The following is a 17,528-nucleotide window of genomic DNA, read 5'->3' on the forward strand; positions in this document are numbered from 1 at the left end:
CCCGCCCGCCCGGGGGGCGTTCCGAGAGTCGGCGGGGGGGGGCGCGGGGCTCCTCCGGTCCCGGGGTTCACCCAACTTCCCGGCGGAGTTGCCATGAAAGCGCTTTGCCGGGCCGTACCCCCCGCCGGGGTCCCGCTCTGCCGCCTTCCGCCGCGCCACGGGCGCTCCGCGGCAGCTCCGGGGTCGCCGAGGGTTCCCCCCGTCGCTTTTCGCAGTTTTCCAGCTCCATAGCGCAGCTCTCCAAAAGGACCTGTTGGAGCGACGCGTAAATACATGGAAACCCGAGAGCACCTCGTGCACCCAATAATTTTCCAGCGATTTTAATAGCGAGCCGGATCCCTCTTCTCGTCCTCCCGTGCTGTGAACTTGGCAGACACTTGCACTGGTATTTCACCCCCTTTTTTTGGTTCTTCAGGCTGTTGTACATCCCTAGAAACTACTTTAGGGGGTTGGGGTTTTTTGATAGCAGGAGGCTGGTGGAGTTCAGGTAGCTTTAAAAGTATGACCGTGCTTGGTGTCTGCTTAACTAAATCTTGTTTCTTCTGCCTTTTCCTGGCCTGGTTTCAGAATAAATTTTAATAGTTGTTATTTGTGTGACTAGTACGTGTGTTCAGATAGAAGTTACCTCCCTAAAGAAATCCATTTACTTGGACTACTGAAATGGGGCAAAATAACTTGTGTCAGCTTTATTTTAAACTAATTATCAAAGGCATCTCCAGCTGTGCATAGATTTTTCAGTCTCCCACGCTGTCCAGAGAAATCTAAACCTGGTCTGTGTGCTAAAATGTAGCTTAAGGCTGACATAATACCTCACGTTTCACTTTTAACTTGCCACTTCCAGTTGTGCTAAAAGGTGTAGGGTCAGTAAACAAGTGGGAAATGCCAAACTTAATTCCATACAGGTGTGTCTGTACTGCCCATTTTCCACTCCTAACTTGTAATTATTTTTAAAAAATACAGTTTCAGAAAGGTAAACATTGCTATATAGGATTAACAGTACAGTATTTTAAATTAAAATGGCATTTTATTTTAATACACTAATTTTAAAGCATCTGTAAAACTTCCTTCATCACATAAAGTGCCTTGAGAGCTTGGTGTCAGCCTGTGCTGGATCTCCAAGGACAGAAAACCACTTTTTAGGGTCTTTTTTTTTTCCCCTGCTGAGGTGAAGTTAGCAGTTTTTCACACGGGTACACTCTTTGCAAAAGGAAATTGTGCTTTCTCCCCTCCAAAGTATCATATCCTCATCCCTCCCGCCTTCCTCTTCTGGTGAAGATACATGGTCTCAGCATGAATTTGTTTGAGATGCTGCAATGTAATCATTAATCCAAAAAAATAGCGCTAATTTGCTCAAGTTTGGGGAAACTCTGAGTGACTCAGACTGTTTTTGTGAGCAGTGTGGGGAAGGGGGATGCTCTCCCCCTGGCCCCTGCCTGGATTGCCAGGGGAGCCCTCTGGACAGGCTCCTGGCACGTGTGCGTCTTGGGGCTGGGAGCATCGTGTTGGAATTGGCAGGCGGATCATTTACGTTTCCAGGATTTATGAATCGTTTTCTGTCCAGATTGCTGTTCTGGACTTCTCCAGTGTTGGAACGCTTTTATGGCTGTTGGAGCTGGAGCAGAAAAGAGCCCGGTAATAGCTGTCACTTCAGCCTGGGGGTGCACTTTTGGGACCGTGCTACTTTTTTCCAACCTTGCTGGGGTCTTTTCTTGTTACATTTGGTTAAATAAAAGGGTTCTGAGCATTCTCTCTGTGCATGGGGTAGGTGCAGTCAGGGAACGGGGTAAAACAGTGCTCTAAGCTCTGTAGAGCTTGTTTTGGATCGTGTCTGTGCAGTGGGGTTTGGCACCCAGGCCACTTTTTGGCAAAGCAGGGATCAGTGCCTTACCAACTTGTTACCCATCTGGATGAGTGGGGTTTATTCATGTCCCGTCTGCCTCATGGTGAGTGCTGGCACAGCTGTCATGATGCACCCCCCCCCCCGCCCCCCGCAGAAAACTCTCCTAACTGCTCCCAAAGCTTCAGGTCGTGCTTTTCCAACACCTTTTTCTAAGAATGTTTCTCATTTCATTTTGGAATGATGCTCTGGTCCTGGATGTGCCTCTCTGTAGGGTGGCCAGGGGGTTATCCCTGTGCTATGGGCGGGGGATCTGGGCTGTGTGGCACCATACAAACAAAGTATAGCAGTGACTGCTGAACAAGCTGGGTCATGTTCTGGAAGTCGTGTGGCTGGGTTAGCAGCACTGCCAGCTCCTTTCCAGCAGGCACTGCGACGTACTCGTCTATAATCCTATGCAGGATGTGTCCTGCAGGACATCCGTGACTGTTCTGGGATCAGAGTTGAGACTTACACTTGCTGCTCCCGACTTTTGAGTCGTCTCTCCCTTGAAAGAAAACCTTTTAAAAAGCCCTCACATGTGTTAAACAAATCCTCTGCAGCTCTGCAATTTCCCTGCAGTTTTTCAGGGGGACCAAAATCCTCTCTGGTGGCTCTTTCACAGCTCCTTGGTGAAGGTGGTGTTTATCCACAGGTGTGTTGAGTTTCCAACAGGTGCTGAGGCAGTGCACCTTCCCGGTTTGCTTTCTTCCTAGTCTCTATTTGGCTTTTTCTTTTTTACTTTACCAGCTGATCTCTAATGCCAGAAGACCCTGCTTATCTGGTGGGAAAACCTGCAATAGAGATAATGGAGATTTTGGGGATATTATGTGGTAACACGCTGGGGAGCGGAGCTGCCACCAGAGAGGCAGTTTTGCAAGGGAGGAGGAGAGCACCTGGGCTCCTGTGCCTCTGTTGCTCCCAAGGAGCAGTGAGCAGGCAGGAGGAGAGCCCTGCAGTGCTCCACCAGCCTTGTCCCCACTTTGTTCCTTCTCTTTCTGTGTCAGTACTGCCACTCCTCTGCTTCCCTCAGTACCAGAGGGAAAGGGATGTGCTCCATTTGCCTTTATCTGTCCCACCGGCTTATGTGAGGCAGATGGATGGGGAAACCCTCTGATGAAGTCGGCGAGGTAGAATTGCATAATTCTAGTATTGTTACTGAAATCCAACATAGCTTTTCTTAATTTTTCCTTTGCTTTACCAGCTGAGGATCCTGTGTGTGTGTTTTCTGCCTGATGCATCCTACCTGTGGCACGGAGCTGGTGAGCTGGGAGGTGGCGCAGGTGGGAAGATCCAGAGGTGTGTTCCCATGCAGCATCCTTTTCCTGTGAAGGGGAGCACTAAAAACCTCAGGAAAAAAAAACCCAGTAGTTTTCATCCTCCCCTAGATGGAATGAAGTGTGCTCTAAGTGGAGTTAATAGGGAGTTTGGGTAGAAACACTGCTGGGGAAGGGGAATGCAATTCTTGACTTGGTCTGCTCAGGCAGTGCTAAGATCTACATGCCTCCTGTTAATGCTTTTAACAAAGGAAAGTACCTGAATTTTGTGACTTACTTTCAGTCCCTGCTGTATTTTGAGGGCTTTTCAAACCTCAAATTAAGGTTACAGATGGTGCAGTTTGAATTGGGGCTCTCTAAATCTACACTTCAAAGCCCATAAGGGGATGCCGGAGATGTGTGCTACATTTCTGAGATGATGACATAAGCGTAGTATTGAGTAACCTGGAGGGAAAATGCTTGGTACAAGTCTTTGATATTGTATGTTTATTCTCAAAATACCTCTCTCTTAGCTGGGCTTTGCCATCATTAAGGAAAAATCAGTTGTTACTGAGGGTGGAAGTGGGTGGAATTGACCCTTTGAGCAGCATGCTTTGGCTAAATCTGTTCAAAATGACATGTCTAGTCTTGGGTTTCATCTCAGTGTTCCCTCCTCAGCTCTTTGGTGGGCTGTAGGAGGGGTAGGACTTGCTGCACAACAGATTTCTCCAGCTTTTGAGCAGAAGAGGTCAGTGGGAGATGCCTGGTCAAGATTAACAGGACTTCAGTGAGGAAATGAATGCACTTAGGGACCATTTAGCATCATATCTCCTGCAGGATGCAGACCGGTCACTGTTCTGGTGCTGGTTTGCTTTCCTCTCTCTGTAGAGCTTGGTGGATGCAGAGTTATCATCACTAGACTCTGTCTAGTACAGCAGAGCTTCGAGATCATCATCTCTCTGCTAGGATTAATAAAGCCTGTCAATTAGCAATCTTCATTAAGGGCTGGTTTGCTGGGAGATACTCTTACTCAGTGGATTGCAGACCTCTGGTAGGAGTTAGCATGGTGTTGTCTAGGAAGATTGACTTCCTAGGTAACTAGCACTAACAGTGCTATTGACTGTTACCTGTGTATTGTCCATGTATATATACACACCTGTATATAATACAAAATTTCACAGTTTAGGCAGGTCCAGTGCTTGGATAGAAGTAGAGTCCAAACTCAGTTGGTGAAGGTGAGGGGAATTCAGAGGGAAGATGAATGTACATGAGCTTTAATTATTTACTTCACAGAAGTTTTAATGTCAACCATAAAGCAGACTAGATTTTTGGAAGACTGTATGCTTGGCCTGCAGGAATCGGGAGCTTTAAAAACTGGTGTTTGTGTTGCTGGTGTGTGTGTGGTGATGGATCCTTGGTGGTGTCATGATTCCCGTGGCCTCACAGGCCAAGAATTTTGGTAGCTTTGTAGGGAAAAGTCTTCTCAGACAGCCTGAGGTGGCATTTTAATCCTCATAAGGGCACGTGAGTCTTCCAGCCATCTTCTGCCCTCAAACAGCCTCTGCTTTAGGGGTTGGTTAGTCCATCTGAAGGGGTGAGTGTGGAATGTTGATTTGGGAAATGAGACTCAAAGTTGGAACACTGAGCAGCCACCACGCCACATTTACACCACGTGTATCTAGACACAATTATTGAAAGGGTGAGGGGAGAAGAACCAGCCTGGGAGATCAAAAGCAGGTGGCAGGACTGGCTGAGGGACCAGTGTTTGGAGCAGAAGGGTATCCAAGTTGGTGAGAGGGTTATAAATAGCTGCCACCAAAGCTTTGCCCAGACTTTACTCGTGCACTCAGCCATTGTCATGCAAAATCCTGGCCAGCTCTGCTCGTGGGTGGATGGTGTGAGGCCAGATTTACTCAGTTTAGTCCCAGCCTTATTAGCATAAAACTATGTTTTTGCAAAGCTAAATGTGGTCTGTGCCTGAGAGGAGTTGCTCCATGTTAACCTGCCTGGCTCTTCATTTGTCAGCAGACCAGTTAAAAAGATGTGGCCAGTGCAGGCACCATTAGAAAAATGAGCTCGTGGAGTGTGCTCCTCTGCTTGCTGAGTGTGTGCTGGGGGTCAGGCTTACTTAGGGTTTGTAACTTGCAATTAAGATGCAGTTGATGAGCTTTCCCCTTTACTTGGAGCAAGGAGTCCTCCTCTGCTTCCTATCTGTGACCTGCCAGGTGATTTGGGGACCTCTTGAGAGGTTAAACTTGAAGAGTAACTTCATAAAGAAATTAAATCATCTTCCTTGTTGTCCTACCCTCTCCAGGTGAAAGGAAGGACTAGTAGGGAGAAATTCTTCCCTGTGAGGGTGGGGAGGCCCTGGCACAGGTTGCCCAGAGAAGCTGTGGCTGCCCCTGGATCCCTGGAAGTGCGCAAGGCCAGGCTGGACATTGGGGCTTGGAGCAACCTGGGCTAGTGGGAGGTGTCCCTGCCCATGGCAGGGGGTGGAATGAGATGATCTTTAAGGTCCCTTCCAAAACAAATCTTTCCAAATCTTTTTATGTTTTATGTCATGGAGGGGAAAATCTGCACCTCTGTCCTGCTGGTTGCTGTTTCCATATTTGACATGAGATGTTAGTAAATGATCTTTGGGTTATTTGATTAATGACAGATTTAGACTGTGAAGAGCTGTCCTGACCTGGTAGGTGGGGATTGGCTCAGTTGGCTGCTGTACCATTATTCTGAGGGAGCGTCATTCCCTCTTGTTGATCCATGTGTTTGCCTTTGTAATGGATGTGTCTAACTGCACTGAACTGAAAAGGCCTTGCTTTGGAGAGGTCCTGAAGCAGAATAAGGTGGATTTCACTGTTTTCTGTCCCTCAAACATGTTAATAGGCTGCCTGTGCTTTTACGAAACAGCAGATAACATCTCAAGGATGGCAGTAACTATCAATGGACAGAAAACAGCCCTGGAATTTGCTTGCAGTAGAGTACTGGGGTGAGTAGTTCAATCCAACAGAACCAGGAATTCCTGGCTCCTTTTGGAGTGGGACAGTGGCAGAATGACCTGTCAGATTTGAAGTCAAATCAAGTTGCTTAAAAGCAACTTGAAGTTGGGCAGGAACATGAAGAAAAATACTGGGGAGTAAGTGAGAGAGCTGCTGATCCATGCTCCCCGGCAGGCAGGCAGGAATCCAGCTGCTGAGTGGGGCCAGGATGCTGGCAGCACCACAGATGTGTGGCATGTGGTATCCAAAATACTCCTGGTATAGCAGACCTGTGTCTATAGCAGCCCTGTGTCTTTCCCTGAGGTTACACACGAAATGTGTTTAATACACGTGTATTAAATGCAGAACACTTTGGGGCTTTGTGACTTCAAACTCTGATTCCGTATCCTGCTTTTCCCCGTGTCTTAAAGCATCTCTCACAGCTGTCTGTCATCCTACCTGGACTGTCCAAGAGGGGTTTTTTTATGATGTCAGTATAAACTGTGTGTAGGTAACACATCCTACCCCAGTCTGTTGCGTTCAACCACTGCGTTCACGAGCTTTGTGTCACTCAGGGTCTGTGTGTGCTTCAGATGCTTCAGTTAGCAACATCCTTTAAGTGAGACTAAAGAAATCACTAACTTTCAAGTTACTACAACAATAAGGCTATACTTCTTGTGCTAAGATATGGTTGCATGTTCTATGCTGAAAGTTAAATCTTTAATTCCACTTTCCCATCTCAAGATGTCAGTACCTGAATAGACAGAAACTCGCCCTACCTGCTGGCAGCAATCTCAGCGTCATCCACGGTGCAGGACAGGAGCGCTGGATCAATTCCCTGTGCTAACCGGTCTGTTTTTCCCAGGTTTTGTAGTGCTTCCCGAGCATGAGTTCAGCATGAAGCGGCGATTGGATGAGCAGGAGTCACCCGTGTATGCGTCGCAGCAGAGACGTATCACCAGCAGCACCGAGGCTTTCCCGCACCAGCACCGCGTGCTTGCCCCGGCCCCGCCGGTCTATGAGGCAGTTTCGGAGACCATGCAGTCGGCCACGGGGATCCAGTACTCCGTAACTCCCAGCTACCAGGTGTGTGTGCTCAGCCCTTAGCTCACGGGCAGCCAGCACCGTGTCACGGCACCGTAGAGTTCTGTATTTGACACAAGGTTTTGTTTTGGACAATATACTTATCGTACATCTCATTTGCAGTGCTTGCTTTATTGGCTTCATTCATGAACCAGCATGGTGTGACTTGGCTTTCTTGAACACGATTCTTTTAATGATTCTCTCAGACCATGGTCTCTAAATCACAGAGTCAGGTTTGTGGAGGGGTTTTCCTCCATTTTTCTGTTTTTCAGCAGGAAAAGATTTGCTGTTGTAAAAGATGTATGGTATCTTGGGTGATCTTAAGCTTAACAGACTAGATCAGCATTTAGATTGAAGACTTTCAGGAAAATTGAAATGTTTTGGAAAATGTTACCCCAGAGTCATTAGGTGGCACTCTTCCCTCTGTTGCCTCCTTTACAAGAAGCTGGCAGTTGGGTACGAGGGAAAAAATATCTTTTTAAGAGTACACTGGAGATAGCTGTCAGTGAAAGAGCAGGGAAGGGCTATTTGTGTGATATTTGTCTTTGCCACCTTTCTGGCATATTGAATCTTCCACACTTGTGTTGCTGGTGAGCTGCTCTCCCTGTCTGGTGCCTGATTTTACACACAGCTTCATCCTTGCTTCTGCAGAAGGGATGTTCACACTCATAGTGGCAGCCACAGAGCTGAAGAGCTGCAGGCAGACCCTTGCAGGGGCTGGAAGAGGCTGTGTTGATGCTGGTAGTCCTTCTTAAAAAGAACTTAGATGAACCAGCAGGCAAATCTTACTTTGTTCATGAGGATCAAATAAAGTATGTCCCATCTAAAAGAGGCTCAAATGGAAAACTGGGTTTGTGAAAATGATTTTCCAAATTGAAACTTCCCTGGTTTACAGTATGAAAAAGTCCCAAAAGTGCATGCTTTCTATTCCTTTCCCTGTTTTTCTAGGGGAAATACCAAGCTGGGTTTTCCCCTGAGCCTGCTGATGCCAGAGAGCTGTCATTTGACTTCCAGTACCCAAACTGAACATCAAGAACGTAGCAGCCCGTAAAGATTCATTCACTCAGATTATTACTTGTGACATGTAGGGAAAGGAGAGAACCTCGACTCTTGTCAGATTAAAAATCCCATTTTACCCTCCTTTTTCAGGTCTTTATGTCAGGGGACATACTTGACAGCCAGTGAGCGTGCAGGCCGGGGACAGCCTGTGTTTGGAATGCGTTTGCAGGGAGGGCTTTCCTGTACTTGGAGTATAGGATGAGAGTTGTCTGGAGTTTGTTGAGTAAGGTTGTCAGCAGTCATGGTTAAAGCTCAAACCAGCTGTGTTCTGCTTCCTTAGTTGTGTTCCCGTGTCTGGGAAGCCTGGGAGGCTCTCTGCCACGACGCCGTGGCCGTGCCTGACGTGCTGTTTGCCTTGGCAGGTGTCGGCCGTGCCGCAGAGCTCGGGCAGCCATGGGCCGGCCATCGCCGCTGTGCACAGCGGCCACCACCACCCTGCGCCGGTGCAGCCCCACGGCAGCCAGGTGGTGCAGAGCCACACGCACCCCACACCCCCGGCCGTGCCCGTGCAGGGCCAGCAGCAGTTCCAGAGGCTCAAGGTAACGTCAAGCAGTGCTGCCCGATGTCAACCATCCTCTCCCGAAATTCCTTGTGCGGCCAGGGCCCGTTTTCTATCCTTTTTGCCTCCCTGCTGGTGACTTCCTAAAAGCTTTCTTGACAAGGATTTGATGCTTCTCGTGTTTGGGAGTCTATTGAATGCAGAAATGGGCTTCTCCTTCTGCTGAAACCCTGTGGTTTCACGTACCATAATACAAAGAAATTGGACTTGCTAGGAAAAGATTTGTGGCAGGGAGGAAAAGGAAAAATGTATTGCTTAGAGTATTTGGATGAATGGGTTAAATTACCAAAACATTTGGTGCTTTTCTGAACACATGGCATATGTGGGTGGTTGTGTGGGAGTAATTTGGGAGTAAGGAAGGCTCTATTCTCAGATTATGTGCTGTAAAATCCTTAAACAAAGAGAGAAGTCCACCAAAAATAACCCCTTTAAGTTGCTACATTTGGAGAAGGCACATACATACGAATTGATGCCTGTTTCAGCTCCTTACAAATACGGTGCGAGTCTTTTCTGGTTTTGGTGGAAACCATTGCCCTTTTCCTTTTGCTGAATTTGGGAAACTTCATTTCTACAAGTCTCTGAAAACCAATTTCAAAAAGAGTGTTTCTTCCTCCCAGTGAAATCCATGGAAAATCCTTTGCTAGTGCAGGGTTGGGGCTATACATGAGTCTTTCTTCCGTTGTTCAATTTCAGACGAAAGCGCGGTCCTGTGTGTAGCTCTTGCAGCTGCTGAGTGCGTGGCCTGGCTGCTGGAGGCACAGGGACGCAGAGCTCTCGCTTTAGGCTGTGGCTGTTCTTTCAGTACCTCTGAAAATTGGCTGTTGGTGCACGAATCATGAACCTCTTGCTGTTTGAGGTGTAAAACAATTTGCCGCCCACAGTTGCCATTTTCGAAACCCTTCTATGTCGAACTGAAATGTCTGGCTGTTTGAGAGAAGTGCAAGCGTGTACCTGGCAGACATCTACTACACTGAATATGTCATTTCCACTTTCTGCTTATTCTTAGACTTCCATAATAATTTCCACATATGAATGCAGGAAAAATACTCAGTCTAGTTCTGTTTATCCTAGCAGTCACTTCAGTCATGGTAAATTTGGAGTGGTTTTTTTGGTGGTTTTTTTTTTTTTTTTTAATTCTGAGTAATTCTGCTGATCTGTGTTGCTTTTTTTTTTTTTCCTTTTTGTCTCTTTTTGGTACAGTTTTATCTCATGGGCCAGGAGTGGGGAGTGAGTACCTTTTATTCAAACAAAAGTGCTGGTAGTAAACTAACCAGGCTCGTGAGCTTTTTGCTCCTTAACTCCGTGCCCAGGCTCAGGGCTAACAGCTGTGTTTTCAAATAATGAGCGTTTTACAGAGCAGTGGTAGGTGAAATCAAATCTACTCTGCTAATATTACCTGTCTGGTCTGTCTCCAGGTGGAGGATGCATTGTCTTACCTTGACCAGGTGAAGCTACAGTTTGGTAGTCAGCCACAGGTCTACAATGACTTCTTGGATATTATGAAGGAATTTAAATCTCAAAGGTAACAAGCTGCATTTTTCTTCTTCCTTCCAGGTTAGAAAGAGTGTATGTGGACGTGGGAGCACAGGGCAGGATCTAAATTCTGTCCTTTGTATACAGAATAACACACCCGGACAGTGATGTAAAAGCAGTTGTGCGCTTTATTTTCTGAAAATTAAATGCATCCCTTCATTTATACTGAATCTTTGCTTAGACTGGGAGTTCACAAGTTCAGTCTTGACATTCATCTGGTTCATCTGACATTCATCAGTCATTCATCTGGTTGTCTGCCCATTAATAATGGTCAGACTTGGGACTAGATCTCGTGGATATAAAACGCTGTTTGGGCTAATAAAATAATGCTAATGTCAATCTTGAGCAGCGTGTTTATAGGACTCAGTTTTGCATTGTTTCATAGGTTAGGGGTGATAAGGGAAAAAAGTGCAGTAGAGGGTTCCTCTGTGGAGAGCCTTGTCCCACTGCAAGGTCCCAGAGGATCGTGACATCGTGATCTTTTTCCTTCCTCAGCATCGACACTCCAGGGGTGATCAGCCGTGTATCGCAGCTCTTCAAGGGCCACCCAGACTTGATCATGGGTTTCAACACCTTCTTGCCACCTGGCTACAAGATTGAGGTGCAGACCAACGACATGGTGAACGTGACAACCCCGGGGCAGGTTCACCAGATCCCCACGCATGGGCTGCAGCCCCAGCCACAGCCCCAGCCGCCGCATCCGTCGCAGCCTTCGGCGCAGTCGACTCCGACACCAGCACAGCCGGCGCCGCAGCCCACACCTGCCAAAATCAGCAAGGTGAGAGGCTTTGGGTGACCTGCACTAAGAGCACAGGGATTCTGCTGCCTCTAGCTGAAGCTGGTGTGGAGCTAGAGAGTGAAAAATTAACTTAGACACTGCTTTTCCCCAGTATTTGTGAACCTTCATGTGTTTCCCTTGTGCTGCTGGGATAGTTTCTCATTTTCAAACTTGAAGATGCAGTCATAGTTAATTTGACAGCAATTCAAATAAGCTTTCCAAAAGATTTAAGAGTTTGGAAAAGCCTTGTTGCTGGCAGTGGGGAACTGAAAGACAGTCAGAGCATCTGGTAGATGGCACACACATTATTCAAGAAGTGATCCAGCAACCCTAGGGAAAAGGTTCCTAGTTAAATCACTGGGCACATGTTATCTGCCTGCTTTTGTGTATATTGTCTTAAACCTAAAGTCCCAAGAAATCGCCCATAAAACAGAGGTTGTGGTGAAGATGTTCTTCTTGGTGTGAGTGTGTCTGGTTTCAAATGCTTGAGGCAATTAAGCTTTTAGAAAACCTTCATTTGTTATTTGGTGGCTTCTGCATTGTTTGAAGTCTTGTTTTCAGATTGGGTGGTTTTTGTAGAGGGGTCTGGTTCAGCCATCCGCTGGAAGAGTTCAGGTGTGACTGGCAACATCTGAAGTGCAAGAGTTTAGGCAAGATGACCATGATGTTGCCTGTAGGTATTGGTGTGTGAGCCCAGAACAGAGACCTTTCAGTAACAAAGGAAATTTGCCTCCGATTTAGATACAATCCGGATGCTACTGTCCAAAAGATGTAATTATGTGAAACAGAACAGGATAATAGATGTTCAAGGAGATTACTCCAGATAAAATATCATGTATTCAAAATGTGAAAATATTTCAGAGCCTTAGGGAGGGAATCTCCAAAGTTTCAAGGGTTAATCCCTAAACTGTTAAATAACAATTGGCTGGAAAAGCTAAAGGAAAAGGTAATATGCAGTTAAAAAGCAGCAGTTAAATGTGGCAGTTAGCTGATCTCTGGACAAACATCGTTGGGACATGCAACTTCCTGCTCAGAAATGGCAAACAAAAACATGCTGAAAGATTTGCTAAAAGATTTGCCAAGCTGGACTCTGCAGATCATTCCAGAATGAACTTGCCTGTGTCAAATTTCAAGGACTTTTTCTTCAGAAGTAGTACATGCTCTCAGTGAAGAGCTGGCTCCTTCTTAGCACCATGGTATAAGTGGTTTTCTCCTCATCAAATTGCAAAATGTTGAACTATCTTTGCTAAAACTTTTAAATGAACCTGAGGGACAGGCTAGACAATGAGGTGAGATGTCCCTACCAGGCAGGTGAAGCTGTAGCTGAGCAGGGCAGGACCTTGTAACAGGATATTTATAGCCATTCTAAGACGGTTACTTACATTCTCAGTCCTGAAAACTCAGTGTAATACAAGTTTTAAAATTTAAAACATGAGGGGAATAAGTACTTCCATTTCCTTTTAAAACTGCCACCTCAAAACTAAATTTTCACCTGGCTGTTTGATGTCCATTAAGAGTATTCAAAAGAATTACTCATTGCCTGCTTTTCATCTCAAGAAACTCCAGTTTTCCCTTGCTATTGCCTTTGTATATCCCACAATTCTTCTAGTGGCAAAATCACTTGTAGTGTTGGAGCTGGTCGTACCTACGCATTTTAGCTCTGTTAAATTTTTGAGGTAGTTTGTGTCCCTTCTCAGGTTTCAGTCCAAAGCAATTAGCAAGGAAAATCATCTTAATAACAACAGCTTGAATAGCCCAGGCATTTTGTCTCCCTGATGCGGTTTAGTCTCTGCTGGCCCACTGAATATTTATCTATCCCTAAGTGGTTTAAAAGTGCCTTTATCCCAACCATAAGGGGATCTGCTTGTTCCTAACACAGCTTGTTTTCTCCTCAGCCATCGCAGTTGCAGGCACATACTCCTGCCAACCAGCAGACCCCCCCGATTCCGCCGTATGCATCACCACGCTCGCCACCGGTCCAGCCTCACACACCTGTGACAATCTCTCTGGGCACCACACCATCCCTGCAGAACAATCAGCCCGTGGAGTTTAATCATGCCATCAACTACGTCAACAAGATCAAGAATCGGTTCCAGGGACAGCCGGACATCTACAAAGCCTTCCTGGAGATTCTCCACACGTATCAGGCAAGTGTTAGAAATACGAGTTTGGGTATACGTATGGTTATTTCTCTTGCTTTGCTTTGTGGGGGGGTGTCCAAAACTTGCATTTGGGTGTTGTGCTGTATTAGCAGCGGCCAGCAAATAACCATAGACTGGTTTGGATTGGAAGGGGCCTTAAAGATCATCTAGTCCAACCCTTTGCCATGGGCAGGGCTACCTTTCACTAGGTCAGGTTGCTCCAAGCCCTGTCCAGCCTGGTCTTGAATTCTGCTTGAACTAAGCAGGATTCTTGCAAGTTAAAAAGATTACGCAGCAGTATGAAGTAATAGATTTCAGTCCCTCATCTTTGCTTGGAAGTGTCTGAAATGCTTGTTTAAGAACTGGATTTGGCATTTTTCTATGAGCATGTGTCAGGATGAGACAATGTGGCTGTAGCTCTGTGTTAAAAGCAAAGCAACCACTTCTATGATCAGTGTCTTACTGTTCCAGGGCCAGTTGGGCATTTAGGATGTATTTATAGCATATATAAGTATAGGTACTTAGAATATATAAGAGTCATACTATTAATATAGTGTGATGCTTTACATAAGAAGCTGAGACCTTTGCTGTTTCATTATTTATATCACTGAGAGTTTTATTTTTTATTTGTCACTTGAATAGTTTGTGCATCCTTTCTTCTGACACGTCTCCTCTTTCCTCTGGCAGAAAGAGCAGCGCAATGCCAAGGAGGCAGGAGGGAACTACACGCCGGCTCTGACGGAGCAGGAGGTGTATGCCCAGGTAGCTCGCCTCTTCAAGAACCAGGAGGATCTGCTCTCGGAATTTGGGCAGTTCCTGCCTGATGCCAACAGCTCTGTGGTGAGTACCCTTGGAGACAGGCTGAAATAACTAATGCAGTGTTCTGTATGTAGCCAGTGTTCAGAAAAATGTGCTTTTGCTGTTTCTTTCTTGGGGTGTAGGAATGAGGTCAGGGGGGTAGACTGTGTTTTCTGGCTGCAACTTGTCTCTTAAATAACTTTTATTTTAAATGCAATTCCTTTGCCTGAAAGGGTTGTTTTAAGTTACTGTTGTTTTACTGCTGTAACTGCAGTAAAATCCATTGGTCATCTAGAGCTAGGAGGAGCAGCAGATCCCACCTGGACTGCTGCATCCAGCTTTGGGGTCCCCAGCACAGGAAGGACATTGATTTGACAGAGCAAGTCCAGAGGAGGCTGCCAAGATGATCAGAGGGATGAAGCACCTCTCCTGTGAGGAGCAGCTGAGAGAATTAGGATTGTTCTGCCTGGAAAAGAGAAGGCTCGGGGGTCACCTAATTGTGGCCTTCCAGTACGTGAAGAGAGCCTCAAAGAAAGATGGAGAGAGACTCTTTACAAGGGCATGGAGTGACAGGACAAGGGGGAATAGCTTCGAACTGAGAGGGAGTAGGTTTAGATTAGATGTCAGGAAAAAATTCTTCCCTGTGAGGGTGGTGAGACATTGCCACTGGTTACCCTGAGAAGCTGTGGCTGCCCCATCCCTGGAGGTGTTCAAGGGCAGGTTGAATGGAACTCTGAGCAGCTTGGAATAGTGGAAGATGTCCCTGACTATGGCATGGCATTGGAATGGAACGATCTTAAAGGTCCCTTTCAACCCAAACCATTCTGTGACATTTTGTGTGGAACTTAGCCCTAATGGTCTTACGGGTTTGTCTCTGAACAAGCTGCTAAGTAAGACAACTGCAGAGAAAGTGGAATCGGTCAGGAATGACCACGGGGGCACAGTGAAGAAGCCACAGCTCAACAACAAGCAGCAGAGACCCAACCAGAACGGCTGCCAGATCCGACGGCACTCGAGCACTGGGGCAACCCCTCCGGTGAAGGTAAGAGCACGTGCTGCTCCTTCAGAGCCCTGGTTGTCCCGGGAGGCTGTGGCAGAGCAGGATGTGTTTTCCAAGTCCTTGCGATTTTTGTGGCACAGGCTGCAGCTTGAGAACATGGAAAATAATGTTTGTCTTTAAACCTTTCAGAAGTCCTTGTTTCCAAGCACAGATCTTTGCCTCTGATTTTTGCAAACCAGTGGTGGTATCTGTTCCTGAGGGTGGGATATAGTTACTTTAATGGCTTGGGAAAACAAAGTTTTCATCACTTTATTAGAAATACATAGTTTTATTAGCAGTGGTTAATGAGGGGGATTTGTGGAATGTGGAGACAAAAGTCTCAGTACTGCCACAGAATGTATTTGTCCAAAATTTGTAGCAAATGTTCCTAAGGCATGTAGGAAAAGACAAGCTGAAAAGGTGTGGCTGAAAGCTTTGTTGTAGTAGAACTTGGAGCAGATGCAGTAGAATCATGTTTGTTCATCTTTCCTGTGATAAGCCTTTTAATACAATGATGAATGATTGATTATTCTCTCAGCAGAGTTTGCCCTTTTCAAATGATGCACAATTTGTGAGAGCAGCGAGGCTTTGTAGTGCAACAAAAATTGTCCTGTGGCCAGGTGGCTTTGTGCATGAAGGATAAATTTGCCTGCTTTTTTTGAAGCCAGTATATCGTCCTTTGTCATGAAAAGCATTAGCAGGTGTGATTGTATCATTTAAATCCAGGGATTTAAATCCCCTTCTGCCCTTTCTCCTCCCCTTCAAATCAAGAGCACCAAAATGAAGCATGTGTTGGAGGCAACTTTCAGCCTTTCTGAGGAAGGAGAGTGCAGGGGTGGTATGGGGAAAACAAAGCATCTTGCAGTAGAATGCAAGAGAGGAAAAAATTGTTATTCTGGGGAGGTGTAAGACTTACAGAAGTGGATGAGTGATAGGAAAATCACTTATTCTGGCAGTTTCCCAAACTGGTTATAAAAATAAGATGTGCTGTAGTGTGATTGTTTCAGTCAGCTAGTTACAGGAAAGCGTGCAACAATGTATTACAAATATTTGGAGTGGTATGCTACTTGTTAACATTCAGTAAATTAACTTGTAGCACGTGTTTTAATAGACTTGTCCTTCAAAAAAGCCACCTTTCCTTTAATGGGAAGCACATGGTGGGGTCAGGGAGCTGGCATTTGTGTGATAGATAATCGAATGATCTCAACTTGCTAAACACCCCTTTTATTTTTAATTGCCTTTCTTTTTTTGATAACAGAAGAAACCAAAGCTGCTTGGTTTAAAAGACCAGTCTTTGGCAGAAGCCAGCAAACATGGTGTGGGGACAGAATCTCTCTTCTTTGAGAAGGTGAGAGGTGGGATGCAGATATTGCGTGTCCTTGATGTAGGTCCTGCCTGTATACACATCTGGACTTCTATCACAGTGAAGTGTGTGAGATTTACACCCCCTTGATAACATTTCTCAGCTTGACCTCAGATGTATCCTGTGACCTCTAAGTCAGATCCATTGAAATTTTTAAAAATTGGTGATATTTTTTACATGTGTCTTTTCCCCAAAGCTCCTTCTCCAGCTTCCCACCTGCTGCTGCTGCAGTTTATTTGAGGGAATGGGAATTTTCTCTTGTAACCCACACTCCAAATTGCTTTCCCCTTTATGAAATCCCCGTACAGTTGATGATGTGCTTGGCATGTCTTGCTGTGTCGGCACAGCTTGTACCCATCTACAACCAGCTGGCTGCAGTGGGGGAACTCAGTTTACAAAGCAACTGAATCATATTTACATTGGGTTGTTTTTTGGTGGGTTTTTTTCCCTCAGAGATTAATCTAATTAATTGCACAGTTGTTACCTGTTGCTGGTTTAGCACATAGATCAAGTGAAGGAGATATGGGGTGTTTCCAAGTGGTACCTTGGTGTCTTTTCTGAGATGTCCATACATTCCCTTATAGCTCAGAGGGGAGTATGGAACGAACTTAAAACCATCCTTTTAAGCAAAATTCGCACACTGATTACAGTCTTGGTTGCTCCCTGCTGATGTGGTGAATTTTGCAGCGTGATGGGAACCAGCTAATGGTAACTGGGAACCAATTTATTGCTTGGAGGATGTGTAGGTGTTAACAAGGGTAAACCTAGAAATCCCTGCTGTGGAATTATAACCATAATGATGAATAACTTAACAATGATAGATCTCAGTCTGATGTGTAGATCTGACTATTCCTGTGGGAAAGGTAATGGTGTTGGGATGAATAGTTTGGCTTCCTTATTCTGTGAAGATCAGGGTTGCAGAAGGAGGATTGTCTGTGATAATCCAAGCTGGAAGGAGGCAGAGGCTGGAGAGATGTCACCCAGGGCATGGGTCTCATACCCGTGCTCCCTGCTTGAAATACTCTTTGGAGTTTAAAAGCAGCCTGGGTGGGTTTGTGATGCTGCAGT

General features: G+C 45.8%; 1 protein-coding gene across 3 annotated transcripts in view; it reads left to right on the forward strand.

Moving 5' to 3' along the window:
- The window catches only part of SIN3A (SIN3 transcription regulator family member A), a 32,223-nt gene that overhangs the window by 1,777 nt on the left and 12,918 nt on the right, over positions 1–17,528 (forward strand). For 2 of the 3 annotated variants that reach the window (XM_048317831.1, XM_048317830.1), the window contains exons 2-9: positions 6,973–7,193; positions 8,612–8,788; positions 10,224–10,330; positions 10,837–11,119; positions 13,015–13,266; positions 13,948–14,100; positions 14,942–15,100; positions 16,356–16,445. In XM_048317831.1, coding sequence (XP_048173788.1) covers positions 7,005–7,193; positions 8,612–8,788; positions 10,224–10,330; positions 10,837–11,119; positions 13,015–13,266; positions 13,948–14,100; positions 14,942–15,100; positions 16,356–16,445 — 1,410 coding nt within the window. In that variant the 5' untranslated portion in view covers positions 6,973–7,004. Of the gene's footprint in view, positions 1–116; positions 386–6,972; positions 7,194–8,611; positions 8,789–10,223; positions 10,331–10,836; positions 11,120–13,014; positions 13,267–13,947; positions 14,101–14,941; positions 15,101–16,355; positions 16,446–17,528 lie in introns of those variants that run through there. The other variant, XM_048317832.1, reaches the window with a different exon arrangement.

This window comes from Corvus hawaiiensis, chromosome 13 (assembly GCF_020740725.1).
Source record: "Corvus hawaiiensis isolate bCorHaw1 chromosome 13, bCorHaw1.pri.cur, whole genome shotgun sequence".
Classification (NCBI taxonomy): domain Eukaryota; kingdom Metazoa; phylum Chordata; class Aves; order Passeriformes; family Corvidae; genus Corvus; species Corvus hawaiiensis.